The sequence below is a fragment of the Triticum urartu genome, chromosome 7A, assembly GCF_056163025.1.
Source record: "Triticum urartu cultivar PI428250 chromosome 7A, HENAU_Tu73, whole genome shotgun sequence".
In the NCBI taxonomy this organism is placed as follows: Eukaryota; Viridiplantae; Streptophyta; class Magnoliopsida; order Poales; family Poaceae; genus Triticum; species Triticum urartu.
The window spans coordinates 226,422,710-226,446,522 of NC_141879.1; the positions used below are offsets into that span (position 1 = coordinate 226,422,710).

The 23,813-nt window shown below is 44.9% G+C and overlaps 2 protein-coding genes across 3 annotated transcripts; one reads left to right on the forward strand and one right to left on the reverse strand.

Moving 5' to 3' along the window:
* The first annotated feature begins 7,606 nt into the window (after nt 1-7,606).
* Nucleotides 7,607-12,167, forward strand: LOC125524455 (protein POOR HOMOLOGOUS SYNAPSIS 1). 2 transcript variants are annotated; one of them, XM_048689508.2, is made up of 10 exons: nt 7,607-8,013; nt 9,199-9,315; nt 9,533-9,598; nt 10,440-10,546; nt 10,642-10,817; nt 10,895-11,133; nt 11,285-11,312; nt 11,384-11,505; nt 11,604-11,631; nt 11,838-12,167. In XM_048689508.2, the coding sequence occupies exons 1-10, from the start codon at nt 7,711-7,713 to the stop codon at nt 11,900-11,902; spliced, it is 1,251 nt and encodes a 416-aa protein (XP_048545465.2). In that variant the 5' UTR covers nt 7,607-7,710; the 3' UTR covers nt 11,903-12,167. The 2 variants fall into 2 exon arrangements, with proteins under 2 accessions (XP_048545465.2, XP_048545466.2); XM_048689509.2 differs by having other exon boundaries at nt 7,608-8,013; nt 11,402-11,505.
* Nucleotides 12,168-12,308: 141 nt separating this feature from the next.
* Nucleotides 12,309-13,893, reverse strand: LOC125524456 (peroxidase 5-like). The gene is made up of 2 exons (XM_048689514.2): nt 13,561-13,893; nt 12,309-13,455 (listed from the first exon to the last, which is right to left on the reverse strand). The coding sequence occupies exons 1-2, from the start codon at nt 13,792-13,794 to the stop codon at nt 12,568-12,570; spliced, it is 1,122 nt and encodes a 373-aa protein (XP_048545471.1). The 5' UTR covers nt 13,795-13,893; the 3' UTR covers nt 12,309-12,567.
* Between the last annotated feature and the right edge of the window lie 9,920 nt (nt 13,894-23,813).

A 23,813-nucleotide genomic window follows, 5' to 3' on the forward strand; every position in this document is an offset into this window, starting at 1 on the left:
AACATGTTCATCATCAAGTTGCTTAAAATTCATAATATCGTTTCTAAGGGAGATGATCTTAGCGGGAGGAAAATACTTAGAGATAAAAGCATCTTTGCACTTGTTCCAAGAATCAATACTATTTTTAGGCAAAGACGAAAACCAAGCTTTAGCACGATCTCTAAGCGAAAAAGGAAATAGCTTCAACTTAACAATATCGTTGTCCACATCTTTCTTCTTTTGCATATCACACAAATCATTGAAGCTATTTAGATGGGTAGCGGCATCTTCACTAGGAAGGCCGGAAAACGGATCTTTCATGACAAGATTCAGCAAAGCGGCATTAATTTCACAAGATTCAGCATCGATAAGAGGAGCAATCGGAGTGCTAATAAAATCATTGTTGTTGGTATTGGTAAAGTCACACAATTTAGTGTTATCTTGAGCCATCGTGACAAGCAAGCAATCCAATACACAAGCAAACAAAAAGCAAGCGAGCAAATAGAGGCAAATAGAGAAAGAGAGGGAGGATAGAGAGAGAGGGCGAATAAAACGGCAAGGGTGAAGTGGGGGGGAGGAAAACGAGAGGCAAATGGCAAATAATGTAATGCGGAAGATAAGGGTTGTGATGGGTACTTGGTATGTTGACTTTTGCGTAGACTCCCCAGCAACGGCGCCAGAAATCTTCTTGCTACCTCTTGAGCACTGCGTTGGATTTCCTTGAAGAGGAAAGGATGATGCAACAAAGTAGCGTAAGTATTTCCCTCAGTTTTTGAGAACCAAGGTATCAATCCAGTAGGAGGCTACGCGTGAGTCCCTCGTACCTGCACAAAACAAATAACTCCTCGCAACCAACGCGATAAGGGGTTGTCAATCCCTTCACGGTCACTTACGAGAGTGAGATCTGATAGATATGATAGGATAATATTTTTGGTATTTTTGTGATAAAGATGCAATGTAAAATAAAAGCAAAGTAAAAAAGCAAAAGGAAATAACTAAGTATTGGAAGGTTAATATGATGAAGATAGACCCGGGGGCCATAGGTTTCACTAGTGGCTTCTCTCAAGAGCATAAGTATTTTACGGTGGGTGAACGAATTACTGTTGAGCAATTGACAGAATTGAGCATAGTTATGAGAATATCTAGGTATGATCATGTATATAGGCATCACGTCTGAGACAAGTAGAGCGACTCCTGCCCGCATCTACTACTATTACTCCACTCATCGACCGCTATCCAGCATGCATCTAGAGTATTAAGTTCATGAAAACAGAGTAACGCCTTAAGCAAGATGACATGATGTAGAGGGATAAATTCATGCAATATGATAAAAAAAACCATCTTGTTATCCTCGATGGCAACAATACAATACATGCCTTGCTGCCCCTACTGTCACTGGGAAAGGACACCGCAAGATTGAGCCCAAAGCTAAGCACTTCTCCCATTGCAAGAAAGATCAATCTAGTAGGCCAAACCAAACTGATAATTCGAAGAGACTTGCAAAGATAACCAATCATACATAAAAGAATTCAGAGAAGATTCAAATATTGTTCATAGATAATCTTGATCATAAACCCACAATTCATCTGTCTCAACAAACACACCGCAAAAAGAAGATTACATTGAATAGATCTCCACAAGAGAGGGGGAGAACATTGTATTGAGATCCAAAAAGAGAGAAGAAGCCATCTAGCTAATAACTATGGACCCGAAGGTCTGAGGTAAACTAGTCACACTTCATCGGAGAGGCTATGGTGTTGATGTAGAAGCCCTCCGTGATGGATGCCCCCTCCGGCGGAGCTCCGGAATAGGCCCCAAGATGGGATCTCGTGGATACAGAAGGTTGCGGCGGTGGAATTAGGTTTTTCGCTCTGTATCTGATCGTTTGGGGGTACGTAGGTATATATAGGAGGAAGGAGTATGTCGGTGGAGCAACAGGGGGCCCACGAGGGTGGAGGGCGCGCCTGGGGGGGGGGGTAGGCGCGTCCCCGTACCTCATGGCTTCCTCCTTTATTTCTTGGCGTAGGGTCCAAATCTCCTGGATCATGTTCGTTCCGAAAATCACGTTCCCGAAGGTTTCATTCCGTTTGGACTCCGTTTGATATTCCTTTTCTGCGAAACTCTGAAATAGGCAAAAAACAGCAATTCTGGGGTGGGCCTCCGGTTAATAGGTTAGTCCCAAAAATAATATATAAGTGGATAATAAAGCCCAATAATGTCCAAAACAGTAGATAATATAGCATGGAGCTATCAAAAATTATAGATACGTTGGAGACGTATCACTATCAATAGGTTCATTTCTACTATTTGTCTTCAAAGCCCCTGGGTTTTGAAGACTCTCATAAAAATCGCCTATTCACCCCCCTCTAGTCGATAACTAGCACTTTCAGTTGATATCAGAGCAAGGTGCTCCCTTGTTCTGTGTGATTCAGTTTAACCACCTAGAGTTTTAGCTATGTCGACTGCAGGGATAATCAAAGTCTCTGTTGCGTGCCCTGTCTTCGATGGCACTGAGTACCCGTACTAGAAGAATAAGATGCGCATGCATCTTGAAGCCATTGATGTCGACCTCTGTTTTGTCGTCAAGAATGGTGTTCCCAAGGCCGGTGAAGGCGTCACCCCAGCTGATGTCAAGAAGTTCATTCAACTGGATTCTACTGCCAAGAACATCATTTGTGGTCATCTGACCAAAGGACAGTATGGTCGTGTGAGTGCTCTGGAAACTGCAAAGCTAGTCTGGGACTAGCTCTCCAAGGTCAATGAAGGCATCTCAACCCAGAGAGACTCAGGATCAGTGTTCTTCGCAATCTCTTCAACTGCTTCAAGAGAAATGACAATGAGAATGTTCAGCTGACGTTTGATCGCCTCACTAATATCACAAATGAGCTTTATGCACTCGGCACCACTGAAATCACCAAGCATGAAATCGTCAAGACACTCTTGAGATCACTCGACAGCTCATTTGACACCCCGGCCCTGATGATTCAAGAACGCCCTGACTTCAAGACTCTCGATCCGTCTGACATACGTGAGAGGCTCAACACACATGAGTTCCAGCTATCTGAGAAAAGTGATATCTATGGTCCAACTATGGCCGAGCTCGCGCCTTGAAGGCAAAGGCTGTTTCCTCATCTGAAGAAGAATCTGACTGCAGTTCTAAGGGTCCTGAAGACATTGGAAAGGAGCTTGCCATGCTCGTGAAGAAGTTCCAAAGGTTCACTAGGAAGAAAGGCTCCAGATAGTCTTCAAGATCCAGCTCAAGAAATGATGAAGCTTCCTCCCGTGAGTACAAGAAGAGAACGTGTCACAAGTGCAAGAAACCTGGACACTACATCTCTGAATGTCCTCAACGGGACAATGAGAACAACAAGAAGAATAAAAGCAAGGAATATGATTCTGATGACAAGAAAAAGAAGAAATCCGCAAAGTCTTCTTCTAAGTCTTCGTCAAAGTCTTCATCACACAAGAAGAGCTCATCTAGCAAGGGTCGTGCATTTTTTGGCAAGGAAATGGATTCAGAGGAGTTTGCATCTGAGGAGGTGGAGATGGAGTCTGAAGAGGAATCTGATTCAGGCGTGGCAAGCATGGCTTTAGCTTCAGCGTACGCCGCCAAGTCCATCTTCAACACTGAAGACAATGGCCTCTTCACCAACGCTGATGCTAAAGAAGATGACTATGCACCCACCTACTGCTTCATGGCATGTGGTGCCAAGGTAAACTCACGCGATGCTCACTATCAAACATCCAGTGAAGATGACTCTGAATGTAAATCTAAACCTAGCTAAACCCTTGCTAAAATTGCAACACTGCAACAGACCGCTATGGAACATATTCAAAAACTGTTAGATAAAAGTGATGACCTATTGGACGCAGAAATGACTCGAACTCAGTCCTTCATTGAAGACATTAAAAATCTTCATGTTAAGTACGAAGAACTTGAAAGTCGTCATGAAACGCTCTCAACTACTCATGAAAAGCTCACCTACGATTATCTTCAAAGGAAGCAAGAACTTGAGAAATTGAGAGCGGCTCATGAAGATCTTCAAAAAAAGAATCAGTCATTTCGCGCTCAACAGATCAGTCCCGCTCAGGAAGGATTTGAACCACCATGTCTAAAATGCCTTGAGCATGATAACGCTACTTCTGTTTCTGGATGTTCTACTGCTACTGTTATTGCAATATCTTCAACTGCTGATGTGGTAACTAACCCCTCTGCTGAGGATACCACTACTATTGCTGATGAGAATGCTAGGTTGAATACATTGCTTGAGACAGGAATGTACAAGAGTCTCAAAGGGCATCACAAACTATGTGATGTCCTCAAGAAACAGATTCTAAAACGAAACCCTAGGAAAGAGGGTGTTGGGTTTGAGAGGAAAATGAATGTTAATGGTTCTTACTGGAAGCCTGAGCAGTACCCCAAAACCACATGGGTTGCTGCAAAGGGACCTTCAGTGGATCCATCTACCTTATCTAGCTTCACTTGTGCTAACCCGATTATCATTGATGAATCATTTGATGCAAACTATAAACTGTTTAAGAATCATAACGGTGAAGTGTTTGCCAGGTATATTGGTACTAATTGCAGGAATGGACCACCTTTGAAGAATATATGGGTGCCCAAGAGTTGTCTTGAAAATCTTTAGGTGAAAGTCATCATGACACCACCTGGGAAGAAGACAAACCCCGGACCAAAGGCTTCACATGGTCCAAAGGCTTCATACAGACAGAGGACTCACCAGAGTCGCCCTAACACAAATGTTTTGCGTGGAAACCATACTCAGGCCTACGAATATGAGCGTGTTTCATCAAACTGCCATGTTCATAAGACCAAGAACTACTCTACTTATTCTTATGAGTATTATTCACCTCCTGCAAGACTATTTGCTAGATGTAGACACACTGTCAGAAGTAGTTCCTTTACTCGGAGCCTCACTTGCATCTCTCATTCTTACATCCTGTCTAGGTACAGTATTGGCTGGTGCTACCACACTCGCATTGTCCTTTGTTACCGTTCCTCCCTGTTGGGTTATATAGTGCATTAAAACACCAACTTCCATTATTCGGGGCATTGGGGGCTGCAGGCTGCATGTTGTGTCCCCTACCCCTACCTAGGCCTCTGCCAAATCCTCTTCCCCCTTCATACAAATCATCGTCCATCTCACTTCGCCTACCTCCACTCCCTCGGCCTCCACGGCCTCCTCCTCTACCTCTCCTTGGTGCCAGTATGAAGTCACCCCATTCAAATTTTGTTTTGTCATGCTCACCCGTGCCGCATTCTTCATGCTAGTGCCCCATGAATCCACAATGATTACAAAAAGTTGGAAGCTTCTCAAATTTAACTAGGTACTTCTCAGTTTCTCCAGCCCTCGTTATCCCAACAGCTCGTATTAATTTCTTATTCACATCCAATCTCACCCTGACACGGATGAATTCGCCTATAAATCCATTAGGCAGAGTTACTTGGACCTCTTGCACTTCTCCAATCCTACTGGCTAGATTCTTCAACGCTGATGCACTCTTAAGGACTCCATCAGGTAATTTGTGGATTTGACACCACGTTTCCAACTATCCAGCCTCACCTTTTTTGGGTTTGAAAAACCATCATATTCAGTAAGCAACAATGCCGAGCCTTTAAAATCCCAAGGTCCCTGGTGCATCGCTTTGTTCCAATCCCCCAGGCAGTTGAATTGGATAGAGAACAAGTTCACATTGATCCTCCTCCAAACAACTCGATTCGCCGAGTTCCAGGCTGCTTTCATGTCCGCATGAGAGCACTCTGGCTAAAGGTTTTTGCTGTCAACAGTCGGCCTAGGGCTAGCCACTTTGGCTTGATTTCCTCCACATCATCCTCTTCCTCCCAGATCAGATCATCTATCTCCTCATCCTGCAGATTCAGACCCTCCAGGAGTGTTGCCGCTTCCTGTCGGAGTAAATAGCCATGGGTAGCCTAGCCGGCTTCCCCTGGCCCTTCTGAAAAAATTACGAGCCCGTCCGGCTCTCAAGAATCCAAGACATGGAGCCGCCTTCCCCTTGCTGGCTGCCATCCAGGCCGGCTTTCAGAAGGCGGCCCGACTTTAGCCCTCATGAAGAACGCCACGGGAGGGCCGCCTTCGGGAAGCCGGCCATGAGAAGGCCGACTCCAAGAAGCCGGCTCCCATAAAGCGGTCGAGACCGTACCCTCAAAGTTTGCACCCACCTAACAGCGGTGCGACGGGGCGTGGCTACAGTAAAGCCTGCCACCCCCGTATCCCGGAGCACGCCTGGCACAGTGCACCGTACGGAGTAGCCATGACCCGTCCGGCGCGGCACTGTTGCCATGTTGACCCTGATGTCACCCACGACGGGCCGCCAGCGCGGCCCACAGACGGTGGGCCCCTTCGGGCAGAGAGACGCCCGAAGGCGGCCACGCCTCCAACCAGTCAGCCCAAGACAGAGCCGGCTCCCCGCAGCCGGCTTGCCGCTTCCCTCGAAGGAGACGCCCCATTAAGGAGACAAGACGCGGTGAGGCTACAGCGATCGCCCGACGGGCGGCGGCACTGTAGCCGCGCCTACCACGACGAGGCCCACGTCACCAAGATGGAGCCACAGTAACCAGCCGCCGACCAGGCCCTGGACAGTGGGGTCTGCCTGTCGACCAAGGGGCCGGCAGCCAGCGGGACCCACCAGTCGGCGGGCCCCAGCAGCCGGCGCAGGAGCCGGCAAGCGCAGTCACAGACGGCTGGGCCCGCGCCCAGTCGGATTACCATTGTACCCCCGGGGGGTAGGCCTATATAAACCCCCCGGGGCACCCATGCAAAGGGTTCGACCCCCTGCTAGTCTTAGACACCACACAAGGAGAGGAAGCAGGCTAGCCGTGCCCTTCTTCCTCCTCCCACCAAACAGCTCAAGGAGCATTGTGTAGCTACTTGTTCATCTAGTGATCATGCGGAGACCCTGCAGAGCAGCAGTAGGGGTGTTATCTCCACGGAGAGCCCCGAAGCTGGGTAAGATTCGCCGGCGTGCATGTCTTCGCCTTATCCCGTTTCCAGGCACCGGCGATGTCTTACTGGCTCCCACAATGATAAGCCACCCGTTGGCATATGTCGCACCTACCACCCGACACTTCCTCCGATCTCCGATCCCCCGATCCACTACTAGCACCCGTGTCCGCCATGACACCCCTGGGCGGAACTCCAAACCAAAACCCTAACCTCGAGCTCACTAACCCCAAGGGCAGACCCGATGGGAGGGAGGAGACGGGCCGGGAAGAAAGATCAGTAGTCTTGCGGGATTAGCCCCGTCGATGGTGGGAACTCACGGTGGCGGCGCCACCGGGAGGACTAGAGAACCCTAGTCGCGAGACCTAGGAGTAAAAACTCTCGAAGGAGAAATAACTAGGCTGATTTGAGTTATTTCAAGAAATCAACTGAAACATTAAAAAAATCAACTGAAATTGAATTGGGTCGATTAATTTTAATTGTACTATTTTTTTAGAATCGATTTTAATTATACATGAATGATATCGGTCCATCAGATCAGGAATCAATGACGAATCAGAACTCAGTGACCCAAATTCAAGCAATTGCTCCACAGCGATTCCTTTACTTTTTCCTCTCTCTCGTGAGCCAGCCGTTACGAGGCATAGCAGCTGCTACATCCACTCACACCATTGCACACCGAAAGGCGCTACAAAAACCCCAAAGCAAAACGGCAGATACGGAAATACTACCTCAGCATCGGCGTCGCGCCATGGTGGCGGTGGGCGCCGGTGACGACGGCTGGGCGCGGCTCACCTCGCGCTCTGACTCCGCGGAGGGCCAGGGGCGGAGGCAGGAATGGGAGGTGGAGTTCGCCCGCTACTTCGCTTCCCCCCTGCGCGACACGTCGCCGCCGCCGCCGCCGCCGCCCGGCGTCCGTTACGTCACCAGCGCCACGGATTGCCATCCCGGCGCCTGGCTCCCAGCCGCCACGCCTGCCGCTCTTCGCGTCTCCCGCTCCAGCCACCCCTCCGCGGCCCCAGTCCTCACCGTCTCCGTCGTCGGCGTCGTCTTCGTCCGTACCGTCTCCCTTCCCTTCCCTTCCCCTCTTCTTATCTGCGTGGCTGCTTGGTGTTATGTGTTTGGTGAATGCGATTAGTTGTGCGCGCTTGTTTGTGAAGGAATTTGGGGATCGGACGGATTGGTTGTGGTTTTGACGAGTCGTGTTACATGTGCTCTGAATTCATTTGCTTCATGAACTTGTGAGGATGTGCTGGGATATCATACTTCACGCACTCTGATTTCGTTTCGTTGAAGTGGTCGTGGATTGTGATGGTGTGGATTTTGAAAGAGGACCTGATGCCCCCTTTTTTTTAATGAGGATACCCGATGCCCTGATATTTGTGTATTGTACTCCACTGTGTAGGTGGAATCCATTCATGTTTTCATGCAATCAACAAGTGTAAAAACAAGGCTCGTTATCATCCTAGTATTTTTTATGTATATGTATTTTTTTCCCATGCACGTACTGTACCTCTCTAATCTGCAAATCGTGCCTGAGAAAAGAAATGGTGAATGCTGTATTAGTGTTCAAGACATGAGGTGAGGCGTCAGGGATATTAATGTTTCTGTGTGTTCATAATGTTGTTATTTATAGTAAGTTTGTGGAATTGTTCTGCATAAACATATTTGTTCTTTGGTCAGATTTCTATATCGAGTCCTGCCATACCATCGTTTTGTACCAATTTTTCGGGCATTCTGTCCTGTGTGCACTATTGGTCTTTAGGTATTTACTGTACTCCCTCCGTCCCATAATATAAGAGCGTTTTTTACACTACACTAGTGTCATGGCCTTTAGGCAGAGAAATTTTTTTACACTACGCTCTTATATTATGGGACGGAGGGAGTAATAATTATAATATGCATATGCTTCATGGCCTTTAGGCAGAGAAAATTAACTTGATGTTCTTTTTTTTTATCTCAGTGGGTGCTGTAAATAATTCTGAAAAGAAGTCCCATGTGTATATGTGGGATAACCTTGAGAACCTGCAAAGTTTTGTGAAAAATGCTTTCGTTTTGTAGCTAGGGTGGGGATCCTAGTTCTTCAACAATTTCTTCTAAATTGCATGTTTATTGTTATGTTTATTATTCTACAGAAGTTACACAAGTTTGCGAAGTCTCTATTCTAACATTGTTTTGCTGGATACCCCCTTTTCTTCACTTAACTAGTTAGCATTGCCGCCTTTTGCTTGTGGCACAGGAGGAGCACTTTGTGTCTATCCTCAACTTCTCATGGCCTCAGCTCACATGTGGGGGACAATGCCCAGGAAGTGGGAGCAGGGTGCTCTTTGTGAGCTTTTGTGATAAATCCAAGCAGGCAAGTCTTGTATAACTCAAATGTAATTCTGCTGACTGGCTTAGTTGAGTGCTGTACTGCACTGACTTGGTGACTTCACTGACTTGCCTATAAATTTGAAAGTATTCAGAACAGATGGAGGTTGTGTTCATATGATGTTTATGCACATGGCGTTTTCACATTCTTAATAACAAAAATATGTGTACAGTCATGATCACATCAGTTACTCTCGCTGCAGATACAGAAGTTTGCTCTACGTTTCCCACAGCTCAGTGATGTGGAGTCGTTCTTAAATTGTGTGAAGGTGGAATTTCCTCTCTTTCTGATATCCTAACCATGTGAAGCTGTGACGTTATGTGGAGTCTTGGGACTTCTTATGCCATCTTTTCTTACTGGCTCCTTTCCATGGTCACTTGTAATACAGTATTACACATGCTGTATACTTGTATTCAGAATGGAAAGTTGGAGATATCATTATGACATCTTTTAAGTGTAGTTGCTTATTCTTTGTGTGAGCTTGTACAGAGAAATAAAAATGTAATATCAATCTGGGGAACATAGGTTTTCTTATGTGCGTAATGAAACCTCTTGATCATATCAATTTTTTATGCCAACTACCAAATAAAGTTAGTCTTATGCAAAGGACAGCAGGCAGTTGTAGATCAACAGTACATATAATTATGTGCGGACCAGCAATCTTTCGAAAAATTCCTTAGTAATTAGTATTTACCGAATTTGTGCTACCTTTTCTGAGTTATGTACAACCAATATTTGATGGGTGTATCCATTCTTCACTAATGTTGAATGTACATCCCTAATGTAATACTACATATTGTTACGGTGCTGGATGGAATCATGTAGGTGCTTTGGGCACTCCAGCTCAGTTTAACTTCACTACATTTGCTCCTGTGCCCAGATTACCTTTTTTGAAAGTAAGAAATTGCGGTGGTGATAGTTATCACTTAGCATTTCTGCACAACTTAAATTGCAGGGGTGCTACGCCACTACTGCAGTTGTGAAATTGACCATTCATGCTAGTTATAGAATATATTTTAGTATACAGAGAAAGGAAGATCTTCACTAGTTTTGATTTTGCTTTGTGAGCTTTGTCAAGCACTAAATTAATTTCTGTTGTTGGTTAAAAGGAATGCTTAGGTGACACCATGGATATCGCATCATCTGGATGCGACTACATATGTGAAGATTCATCATCACGATCAGAATATATTGCTTCCAATGAACTTCCCCACAGGTGAAACACTAGAGCTGTTTTGGGTTTATATGCTGCACGACATATTCTCTGTGATAACATAATACTATAATGCATGGGCCTGATGATGCTTCAAGCTTTGAGGAGCCAGCTTCAGATCACAGGACAGAGGCACCAGCATTATGCTACCATGAGGAACCAGACCTGCCTGTTTCTGAACCTCTCCTTACTTCCAACATTGACAATATCAACTCTGGTTTCCCTCTTAGTTTCACTGAAATGCTGACAAATTTGTCAACTGAGACTGAATATGGTTAGTGAGTTCCTGTTTGATTAGGTTGTACTTAAAGCACATTTTATTTATTTTGTTTTTTCTTGGTTGCATGAAAGCATTGTGCATGTACGGATCAGATGCGGTGGACCTGCATCAACTGGGTGGAACTGACCATCCTCAAGAGGTAATGTATGGCGGATCAGATGCGGAGGACCTGCATCAAACTGACCATCCTCAAGAGGTAGTGCATGCCGGATCAGATGCGGAGGACCTGCATCAAACTGACCATCCTCAAGAGGTAGTGCATGCCGGATCAGATGCGGAGGACCTGCATCAAACTGACCATCCTCAAGAGGTAATGTATGGCTAAATACTGCAAATTTTATGTTCACCTGACCATCCTATAACAATAAGCCGAGCGATTCTGGCCCCTCTAGTCTCGTCTTTTTAAATACTGCAAAAAAAATCTACTTAAGTAATGTTCTTTATATTTGTAATTTTTGCAGGTGTTCACACAAGACACTTGTCATGATGGTACAAAAAATTTCAGCTTCATTTGCTGCTTATCTGTCTTGACGTTTCCATTTTTTCTGACATGTATACAGTATTTCCTTCAATGGCAGCTGCCTGTAATGAAAATACTGCTGATAAAGAAACTGATACTAGCAAGTCAACAAAAGAAATTGATACTAGTAAATCAACAAGTGATATTATGGCAAGGATAAAGGTATTTTGTTCTCATCGAGAATCTCCAAGTTGGTCCGCTAGTTTTTCCCTCTTAATCCAACATAGAGTTATCTTATGTTTATTGTTTTACTCTTGCAGACATATATGGCTGACGAGTCATTCCATGGTATGCTTTCTACCCCTCTTCTTGCAGTACTAATAAAGTAATAAGATAAACAAAAGGGAAAACATAAAATCATTTTTCTCAGAATTTTCATCACCACTACATAGAATCCTCATTTGGAAACCCATGCGATGATTTGTATTACCACTGCATAGAATCCTCGCTTCACCGCCCTGTGTTGTATTGATTTTGTGCCTTCCCTTTCCTAGATATGCTGTCCAAGCTTGAGAGAGTCATTGATGAACTGGGTGTGGACTTGTCAGTCTACTCCTAGACACATAGGCAAACCTCCTCATTGCCGTGTGAAGCCTCTGTTTTCCCTGCTCCGCTGGAAATTGAAATGCAGAATGTGGTGCTAGTTCACTCGGTGGTTCCTGAATTGTTGCTTCTAATCCTAGCAATGTAGTCACGTACGCATGGATAGGAACTTAGTGGGGTTTATATATCGTGCATCATTGTGTTATGTACATTTGTGTGTTGTGTTATGCTCCTTATGCTGCTGCGTGAGAACAGATGCTACGAAAATAGCAAATCATGTCGTACATGTGTTGGTTTATAAATATATGTATAAGTGGTCCTGCATAATGATACAGGATCAAGGGTCATTGATAAAATACTACTAGCATTGTAGTATGGGTAAAACGGTAGAAGTACTAGCTGAAGAACAAGTGACGCAATACTTGTTACCAGTACCAAGGGTTGGTTTATTCGGTTTCGGTGAACGTACAAATTATTCCCAGTTGATAAGTAAACGTACAAACGGCACAAGCATGACATATATGAGTACATGATTGGCTCAAGCCATATTCATCATTAGACCGAAGACAGTAATAATAATAAAATGGCGACCAATGCAGCAGTGAAACTTAAACTTGACAGCTGCGCCGGATGGAGTAGGAGAGCAGATGGAGATGGAGACGGATGGCAAAGGCAACTTAATTAGTTCTGCTGGAAGCCACGGATGAACCAGTTGATCATCTGGAGCATGGGGTGCTTGGGGGGCTTGAGAAAGTGGATGGGCATCCAGCGTACCCCCCTGGCCTTGTTCACCATCCGGCAGTCCCGCCTGATCTGCCCCTTGTTCTTCTTGATGATCACGTCCAGCGCGCTCACCTTCTGCATCGCCTCCCCGAACCTCTGCTGGAACAGCGCGTCGTCCTTGGCGTACTGCTCCACCAGCGGCCTCGTCTGCGGGTCCAGCGCCAGCGTGTTGTCCGAGGTCAGCAGGCTCCGCCGCGCCAGCAGCTCCTGGTAGTAGGCGTTGTCCAGCTTCTCCCCGGTGCGCTCGTCGAAGTTCACCTTGGGCGCCTGCTGCGGGTTGTCGTCCGGCCTGGGCCGCGGGCACATCTTCCGCAGCCGCTGCGCGAACGCCGGGTCCAGCGACGGGTCGATGTCCGCCGTCTTGGAGAAGCCGTAGATGCGGTTGGAGAACATGAAGCAGTGCGCGCCCCCGATGGAGTGCGCCCCGGAGAGCGTCACCAGGTCCTCCTGCGACAGGCCCCGGCTCGCGAACAGCTCCGTCAGCCGCGGCACCGTGTGCCCCGGCACCGGGAAGTTGCCCGGCAGGTCGTCCATCCGGGAGTGCGTGCCGTCGCGCCGCCCGCCGGCCACCTCGTAGCTCGGCAGCCCCGCCGCCACCGCCGCGTCGCGCGCCGCGAACGACAGGATGTCGGAGCACGACACCGTGCGCGGGCACATGGCCTCGATGCTCGCCTTGGCCACGTCGATCGTCTGCAGGCCGTGCAGGGTGAACCCGTTCGCCGACGACTCCTTCTCCGGGACGTCGCCCGACGGGGACTCGTCCAGCAGGATGGACGCGTCGCACCCCTACACCAAAGCAAGCACACCGGCCGTGATAATCAAGAAACATTCTGCGTTGGCTGCCTGGCATGGCTCGTGGTGATCACGGATCATGCATGCATGCATGCATACCGTGATGAAGCAGTCGTGGAAGAAGATGCGGATGAGGCCCGGGGCGATGGTGTGGTCCATGGCGTAGTCGTTCATCACCACGTCGCGGACCACCTGCTCGGCGTCCGGGCACGTTCTGTTGTAGAACCCCACCCTCAGGCCTTCCACGACGACCGCCTCCACGACGGCGAGGCGCGGGGCCGTCGCCAGCGCAAGGGAGAGCAGGAGCAGCGTCGCCATCGAGAGCCGCGACATGCCGGCCGGGTCAAGCAGCACAAGGGAGAAGAGGTGAGGCGAGCTAGAGGAGATGGCTCGACGGAATGAGCTGCATTTTCGTCGGAAGCAGGGGGGCTGTGGAAGCTTAAGTGCGTGTTTGTTTCGAGAGGTCGAGCAACTTAGGCCTCATATTCTTTGGCCGGCCACTTGCTTTTTGTGGAGGCTGTTCTAAGAATAGGCCCGTCGACGGACGGTCAAACGAGTCTGGATATATTTGACAGCTACTAAAAAACACAGAATGTTGTTTACGCAGTGTGATAACCACATGCAAAAATGTGTAGGCTAAAATGATGGGGAATTGTATGCACCCCCAGAAAATCAAGGTAGTTTTTAGGTATTCAAGAGCTCTACGTCAAAACACAACAAATTTCTTCTCATTAAGTGGTTTTTCAGAATTTCTTAGTTCTCACCTGCGACGGAGCAACTCTAGCAGAGTCATCATATCGGCCCAATCAGCATAATAACCACCAATAGGTTGATTTTGATCAAAAAGACCACTCTAGCAGAGTCACAATTCTAATTGTTTCCTTGCAGAATTTGCACACACAATGAGGGTAACAGAGAAATGTAATGCTTACAGGTTCATTGTTGTTGCATTGGAGGTCATGATCGGGTAGCATCCCCCGTGAGTTTCTAACCTCTTCGCCCACGATTTCTTAATCACAAAATGATGATTTACTCAAGGGCATGTTGGACCCGCGCTTCAATCATTTAGCAAAACAACCTGCAAAAGATGTTGTGTTCATCGTCAGAATATCACTTGCTTGCACCAGGGTTAATCCTTAATCAAGGACTCCAATGTGATATGCAACACATGCATAGGCTTACCACTCCCGAGCATTTAAACCTATCGCAATAAACAAGTTAACCGTCATTGACAAAGCTGGGTGGAGGTAGGGGGCCATCGCCCCCTGCCTAGGACCAAATTGTGAAGATTTTTTTTGTTTTGGAAAGGGCTTTGTTTGAATAAAATACTATGTAGAATTTTTGTTGGGAACTTCACTGAAATACACCTTTAGCAATCCAAAGATCCTTGAAGAAAATGCGAAGGTAAATAGCAATATAATCAATGAGAAACCAAAATTCAAGAAAATGCTCTTTCGGTCAATGTCATTCCATAATCCAGACACTACTACCTCCGTCCGAGCTTAAATGGTCGTTTGGCCACACAGTCGAGTCCACCTTTTTAAGGTCGCATGCATGCAAGAGCCTAGTACTATAGCTAGTTGACTCGAAACAAAAAGTGAGTACTACCTCCATCCAGGTGCATAGGGCGTCAAATAAAAATTTAGTATTCCAAATATGTGAGTCACCATGCACGGAAGGAGCTCCTCATTCCCCGTGATCATTGATTTTCATTTTACATGATGCTATTTTCATTGGTTGACGTATTAAATAGGACTTGCATGCCGCTCTTAAGGAATTAATGACATGAAAACCCAACATAATGGTTGGCTCTTCCTAAAGGAACTACTCACACATGGTCATGGAGGCATCAAGGTTGATGAAGATGGCTCCGACAATGGCTTCTCCTCTGGCAAGGCTTTGGAGTAGGGCTCCAGATAGGATCTCTTCAAAACAAGGGTTTACAACGACAAATGGTTTATTTATATGAATTTATGGCGGTGGGATTGGACTAAGGTGGTGCTTGTGGGCCCCACATGGACAAGGGGCGTGGTCACCTCCTGGCCGCGCCACCTGTCCTTGTGGGTCCCTCGTGACTCGTCTCAATCTCTCCCGAAGCTTCTTGTGTTTCTTGTTGCCCAAAAAATCATGTTAAATCGGCAACATATTTTGACCTCCATAGATATTGACTTTCTGCAAAACCAAAAACAAGCGGAAAACAATAACTGGTAGTGGGCACTAAAATAATAGGTTGGTCCATGAAAATAATATAAATTGCTATAAAAATTATATAAATATGATAATATAACAGCATGGAACAATAAATATTATAAATACATTTGAAACGCATCAGTGCCTGATGCCGGTGATGTCTGCTACGCAACTTTATTCTAATAGACTCTGTTGGGTCTTCAAGCGCAGAGTTTTGTAAAACAGTAACAAATTTTTCTGAAGTGAATGAACTAAGGTTTATCAATCCGTGGGAGGTGCATGATGAAGATGGCCTCTCTCAAACAACTATGCAATCAAATACAAGAAATCTTTTGTGTACCCAACACACCCAATACAGTTGTCAATTGTATAGGTGCACTAGTTCAGCGAAGAAATGATAATAGAAGCGTAATATAGATGATAGAAACATGTTCTTATAATCTGAACAGCTAAAAACAACAAGGTATATCAAGTAGGAAAAGCGAGCAAAACGTTGTCTCAATGCTTAGAAATAAGGCCTAGAGTTCATACTTTCATTAGTGCAATCTCTCAACATCATTAACATAATTGAATCACATAACAATCCCTCAAAGTGCGGCAAAGAATCACTTCAAAGTCTCTATTCCTATCAAAGAAAGTATGATGAAATCGTTTAGCTAGCAAACCACCTCAAAGTTGTGTTTCCAATCAATCTTATGAACCGCCCCAAAGTGTCATGAATAGTTCTGGAGATCGTACTACGACAACACCATATGATACACATCAATCAACTCTAATGTCAACTAGATAGCCCAATATCACCACAAGTATCTGCGAGTGAGACATGCACCATGTGATCTCAAATACAAAATATTCAATCCAACATAAAGAAACCTCAAAGAGCAAGACTTAATTCATCATGAATATAAGAGAGGGAGGTGAACATCGTGTGATCCAACTATATTGATAAAACTCATGATACATCAAGATCGTGCCAAATCAAGAACATGAGAGAGAGAGAGATCAAACACATATATAGCTACTAGTACAAACCCTCGGCCCTGAGGATGAAGTACTCATGCATGCATCATCCATGGAGGCGGCAAGGATGATGAAGATGGCCTCCATGGTGGCTTCCCCCTCCGACAGTGTGCTGGAAAAGGCCTCTAGATGAGATCGCTTCAGAACAGAGGCTTGTGGCGACAGAGTAAAAGTTCTAGATTTCTTTCCGGGGGTTTCTCAATTTATAGAATTTTTCAACGTTGAAATCAGGCCAAAAGGAGTTATGAGGGACCCACAAGCTCAGGTTGCACTCCCGTCCTCATAGGGCGCGTCATGTGAATTTGTGGTCACCTCGTGGGTCTTCTGGTCGTTCCTCAAAGCTTCGGGAGTCTCTTATGTTACAAAAAAAGGTCAAAAAGTTTCGTCGTATTTGGACTTCGTTTGATATGGTTTTTCTGTAAAAACCAAAAACAAGAAGAAAACAAGAACTGGCACTAGGCACTAGATTAAAATGTTAGTCCATAAAAATAATATAGAAGTGCATCAAAACCATGTAGAACTCTTGTAAATATAGCATGGATACTTCATAAATTGTAGATATGTTAGAGACGTATCACCTGACTACCAGGGTGCATATATATTCTTCGTGCAGCAAGCCAGTGAGGATAAGAATGTGACACCTGTGGCGCTAGAGAGCAAGGAAGAGATGTGACGAAACCTCGACTTCTTGTTGATGGATTTATGCATTGTTGCTCCTTTGAATTTCTTGCTCAAAGTAGTAGATGCATAGGCAGGGAAGTGTGGCCAATGGCATTGAGTTGTGGATGACATGGAAGGTGAAGCGTTTGGAGTAAGAAGACGATGAGTAAAGGAGAGTTTGGAATAAGTGGAGTGGAGTCATTTACCAGAAGTGGAAGCGCATGGGGTGGTAGAGGGGTGCGCAATTGAGCAAATAGGTGACAGGTTCATAGAGTAGAAATCAGGGCCGGCCCTGGGGCATGGGCAGGGGGGCGACGGCCCAGGGCCTAGGCCAGGGAGGGGCCCATGATGTAGTGCACATATATAATATAGCCAAGCAAAAATAGGTGAGAAAAAAATTTATGAGAGAAAAAAAATGAGATGAGGTAGGCCCATCAGATAGCAGGTAGCGATTAGCGAAGCGTCACGCACGCCGCACGGCAGGGCCGCTCGTTTTGATTGTGAAACAAATCAATCGAAGATCTCGCGGACGCCTCGCTCGTCTGTTCGTCCACTCGTCGCTGTGGTCGCCTCGGTCACCGCTGTGCGCGTCGCCCGCCATGCGGCAATCCAGCAGCCGCAGCCCACAGCAGTACGTATACGTATGTATGTGAGCAGTGAGCGCAGCCCACAGCAGTACGTATACGTATCCATGCATAACTCTCTGTACCATGTTCCTGATCCATCCCTGCAATCCCTATTTTCAGTAATTTCTTTTATTTTTTAGAACGTATTCAACTATTCATCCATGATCCATCCTCTAATTTCAGTGTACACGAAGTTCCAAATTTTAATGTATAATTTTCGAATTCAATCTTTCATAGTATGTATTCAACCATCCTTTTTTTGTCATTCTATGCACATGTCTAGGGTTTCAATCATTCAAATCATCCGATGTATAAATTTTTAATTCCTTGAATATTTTTTTCTTCATAATATTAGGACATTAGCCCGCCATGTTGCCTAAGAAGCATTTGTCAGTTGCTCAAACAAGGAGAAAAAAGATAGAAAGGGATCTGAAGATTCAACAACTGAAGGGTACTTAAGTATTATTGTTGTCGATGGAGTCAGTTGAATTTGGTTCTTATTTGAGGTAATCATATCATGTTACTTTCAATTTTCTATTTTTTTAGTATTTCTGTCATAATATGGCATTATCCAACAATTATTATGTTTAAGTTTATGTACCACGCACGCGCATACATATATATGATCTTAGGACATAGGGGCACATGGCATCGAATTCGCCTAGGGCCTCCCGAAACACAGGGCCGGCCCTGGTAGAAATGAAACCATAGATCGGCAACAAAAATTATTATTTGTTCAATTTTTTTATCATGGAAAGCTACATGCGCAACAAAATTAGTTAGTGAGGATCAATCCTTTATAGGAAATTTGAACTTCTGCAGTTATAAATGGATGACCAAGCATAAAAGTTGCGGATGGATGATCGGAGAGCATGGGATATGCGTGGAACCAGTATTAGTACTGAGGATTGACATGTCACAACATGTCTAAGAGCATCTCTAGACGACCCCTTAAAAAATAGAGGAGTAAACCGCCGAGTAAAGTTAGTGGAGTAATATTCTACTCCTCTATAGGTGGCTGGACATAGCTGATCCCCTAAACTTAGCGAAGTAAAAAAAGCATAAGTTTTTTATCCTAGCCACATGAACTTCAAACACTTACACAATATATCATTAAGCATTCAAATTTTTGAAAATAAACATGCATAACATATTAACCATTCACAAACATATAGTTTCATGGATCAAGATATTCAAATTAAAACCTGCATAATTCATCCAAAAGGCATCACTTCATCGATCAAGTTTGATCCAAACACCACAAGATAGCATGTTTTATATTGTGGATTGAGGCCAACCATTGACATGCATGAGCACGAGCACAAATTCAAACACCATCCTCGCCGAAGAAATCACCACCACCACCATATACATGCCCACCACCATCACCACCACCATCCTCTCTGCTCACATAACCACCGCCACCACCATTCTAAAGAGAGACATCCGTTTCGGTCAAGATCTCCCCACGAGTGAGCTCCCAATACTTTCATGCGATTTCATCCATTGTGCTTGGCTTCATGAACATGATAACACGATCTTTGACTTGGCATCCCGAAGCCTCTCCTCCTCAAGTGCAAGTCTACGCTCCTCTGCCTTCAACTTTCTCTCTTCAGCCGCCAACTTGGACTTTGATTTCTTGTCCTCTAGCATCTTGAGCTCATTACACCTTGTCGTCTTCTCTTCTTTGTGTTCGACCGCCAACACCTTCTTGGCCTCAATCATGGCCACAAGTTCTTCTTTGTATGTGCCACCGAATGCACTTCTCCTCTTTCTCTCTTTTGCAATATTGTTCCCATCCGGTTTATTGTTGGCCTCTTCATCCACCTAGTCATCCTCCTCAACGGATATTCCCAACCTCGATCTTTTCGGAGTGGTCTCTGCAACTCTCTTGATCCACTTCTCGTTTCTGCAAAGCTCTTTGCAGCAATGATGCAAAGTGAAGGTCTTGTGGCCAAACTTCTTGTTCCTATGCTTGAAGAGATCTTGGATGATGGGGCCAAACTCCGTGACCGACATGCCGCTAGGTGGTGCATGATTCACTTGATCGATACAAATTGGACCATCGGTTGTATTGGTCGTGGATGGTGCCCCAACGATGCCCAAGAGACCCTTTGTGTGCAACTTGATGTCACTTCCACGGAGTTGTTGTAGTACTCCGCAAGCCGATGCATCCATGGAGATATTCATCCAAGCATAGCATAAAGCAACATCTTCAACTTGATTGTAGTTGTGAGTTCTTGTCCTTGGTGTCTTGGTGCTTGTTTGGGTCACCTCCTCAACCTCATCTTCTTCGGCCACCTCCCCTTGATGATGGCAATTTTTTTACCTTGTTGGCATTTCTTCGAGCAATTGGCAGCGACGGCGCTTTTTGTCGGCGGCGACGGCCGGACGCGCTAGAACAGTGGTCGTAGGGTTGGCCGGAGATGCTGCATGAGGCACCGGATGTGGACAAGAGGCCGGATTATCCTTCTTCTTCTTCGCGGCCTCCTTGTCGAGGGCCAACGCCACGACTGTCGGTTTCCTATCTCGCTTGCCGCCGACGGGAGCAGCGAAGGGCAACCTACCATCACCGGAGAGGTAGTGGCCACCCCGCTGGCCTTGGTGGCGGTTGGAGCTGGTGCTTGTGGCCGGAGAAGGATTTTTATCCTTAATCTTTTTTTTTCAGTGCGGGTGGCGGCGCGGGGGTGGTTTCCCACGGCGACGCGCCGACGGGGTAGCTAAAGGGTCTTGGCTATCCATCTCAGCGAAGGCGGCGGTCATCGATGGCGATTGAGGTGCGTGGGGCGGCAACGACGACGACGCGAAGGATGCAACCCGCACGGGCAAGAGAAAGAAAAGGGAGAAGTTTTACTTGGCCATGTAGGGGGCGAGTGTTTTTAGGCACTAGGGAAATTTCGGGCAAGGAGTAAAAAGTTTTACTCTCTTATAGGATTTAGTATTTCAGCTAAGCGCAATTTAGAGGAGTAGAGGATCGGCTAGAGATGCTCTAAGCTAGCAGAAATCTTGATATGTGTAGTGCATGCCTCCGTCCGAAATCAGTTGCAACTAATTCCCGACAAAGGGAGTACATTTCAATACCGTTTAGATAAGAATACTATTTTATTTCTTGTTTCCAATGCAAAGCTAGAGTACAGATGCGGTGGTAGAAATTTCTACATTATTTACCGCATGCAATGACTACTGATGTTGTAGTACTCTAGCTCAATAGTCTTTTGTAACACTATATTTGTCAAAATTTATTGTACTCAGATAATAAATTTTGGAGAAAAGAAGTCAAATAAACTTTAGAATAATCAATAAAAGACTGTATGCATCATTCAATGCACAGATCAAGAAAACTCCCCTCTTTTTCTCAAAAAAATTCAATGACTACTAAGCTAGTGCCAATTGCTCCCAATATATTCATGTCACCGCGAGCTACCGGTGGTGCCGAGCACTGCTGGTCGCCCTGCCGCCTGACCGGGAAAGGCAGGTAGCGCGTAGCACGGTGTCGGGGTGCCGCGGAGTTGCAGCTGCCGACCCTTGCCACCGGCGACGCCATGGAGGAGCATCTCCCACTTCTGTCCATTTGCGAGCGGTGAAAAGCAACGTGGAGCGCGAGCTCCTCCTCGTTCGTTCCTTAGCCCAGTGGGTCTCGTCGGAGCCACTCTTGAATCTGCTTTTGGCCATGGCGGAGGGGACAGTAGAGATTAGGGAGAGGAAAGGGAGGAGATGGGAGAGTGAAAAGGTCGAGAGGACTCAAGCAAGCGGGGTTTGACTAGGGTTCCAGCGAGCGGCTGAGATTCTGCTTAGGAACAATGGGGGTGTGGGCCATAGTAGACCGGTCCGGCATGACGATGGTGTCCGGGTCTCCTCATGTCCTCCTCACATATGGGCTGGGGATGAGGGTTGTCGGATAGCACGGATATTGGGGTTGCATGTAAAAAAACTCAGTTGATGCCTTTTTTTCGTCCGCGCAGCCCGTTGGGGCGGGGAGTCGAACTCGCGTTGCCGGCGAAGGCGAGCCTTCTTCAAGCTTAGCTGACCAACACAACTTAGTATGGCCACGGTATTTAATTATCACTTTGTTTTTTCTATTTAATTTTAAAAAAAATCCTGAATTTAATAACGTTCATCAATTTTGAGACAAAAGTTCACAAACTTCAAAAAAGTTTATCAGTTTGGAGAAATAGTTCATCGTTTTTTAATATAAAGTTCATAAACTTAAAAAAGTTCACCGATTTTGGAAAGAATCATGAAAAAGTCCATCGTTTCTGAAAGAAGTTCATCGGTTTTGAAATAAGTTCGTCGGTTTTGAAAAAAGTTCATCAATTTTGGCAAAAAGTTCATCGATTTTGAAAAAAGTGCACAAATTTGACAAGAAAGATTCATCAATCTTGAAAAAAGTTCATCAGATTTGGAAAAAGTTTATCGAATTTGAAAAAGTGCTTCTATTGGAAAAAAAATCATCGATTTTGAAAAAAGTTCATCAAGTTTGAAAAAATAGTTCATCGATTTTAAAAAAAGTTCACAAATTTGAAGAAACAATTCATCAATCTTGAAAAAAGTTCATCGGATTTGGAAAAATTTGATCGAATTTGGAAAAACAGTTTATCAAATTTGAAAAAGTTCATTGAATTAGAAAAAAGTTCATCGAATTTTTAAAAAGTTCATCGAATTTTTAAAAAGTGGGTGGATTTGAACAAAAGCACTGAACGAGGAAGAATAAAAATAAAAAAGAAAACAGAAAAACAAAGATAGAAAACAGGAAAAACAAAAAACAGAAAAACAGAAAAAGAAAAAGAAAATAGGATAAGTAGAACAAGTGATGGAGCTTAGCGCATTCAGGTCCTGTGATGGGATGGTTACCATTGTGCGCACTGAACCAGTGAATTTTTGCGCTTTGAATACGCTAGCGAAAGAGCTAAATGGGCAGAGCCCAGCTAAAGCGCCTGCATGCGCCGGTTTGCAGAAAACCGAAGAAACCGGCGCCTGCAGCGCCAAATAGATTTTGCCGTTGGGGCGTTTGGGACGGAAGGCGCCCGGTTGTAGACGCTTTCAGGCGGGCCAGCACAATTTATTTTTTTACCTAAAAAAGCACAATTTATCTTTTTTTATAAACTGATGCGGGCAATTTACTTTTTTTAGGGGTTGCGGGCAATTTACTTGGCAGCTATATTCGCTTGGGAAAAAGTCTAAAATAAACCTTCAATTTGTAGATGAAAGCTAAAACGAACCCTGAACTCTCAATTCTTGAAATCAGCACACTGAACTCTCTGACCCCGGTTTATTTTGAACCTTGAGAGGATTTAGCTGGTATTGGCTGAATTGGGCCAGCCTATTAGTAGTTGCTCGCGCTGCTCTGCTTTTCTTTATTTTTTTATTTTGTTTCTATTTGCTTTTTCTTTATTTTTTCATTTGTCTTCTTTTGTATTTTATTTAATGTCCTTTGTTTTTTCTCTGTTTTTTCTTTCTTCGTTATAATTTTCTTTTTATCTTATTTCTTTTCATATTGTTTTTTTTGCTTTTATTCTGTTTCTTTATTGGTAACTGGTTTTCTTTTTTCCACAATTCTAATTATTTTCAGTACCCTATGTACAATTTTTAGTGCAGACATAACATATGTTTTGGTACACTTTAGACATTTTCAGGTTTCAAATTTTGTTCCCAGTTTTACAATTTTCAAAAAGTGTTCGCACTTTCAAATTTTCGTCAGGTTTCAAAAATATCTATGTTTCAAAAATTGTTCGATTTTTTGAAATTGATTGCTTTTCCAAAAAATTGTTGTTTTCTTAAAGTATTCAGGATTTTCAAAAAGCGCTCCCAGTTTATAAAATGTCCGGACATTTCCAAAATTGTTTATGCTTTGACTAT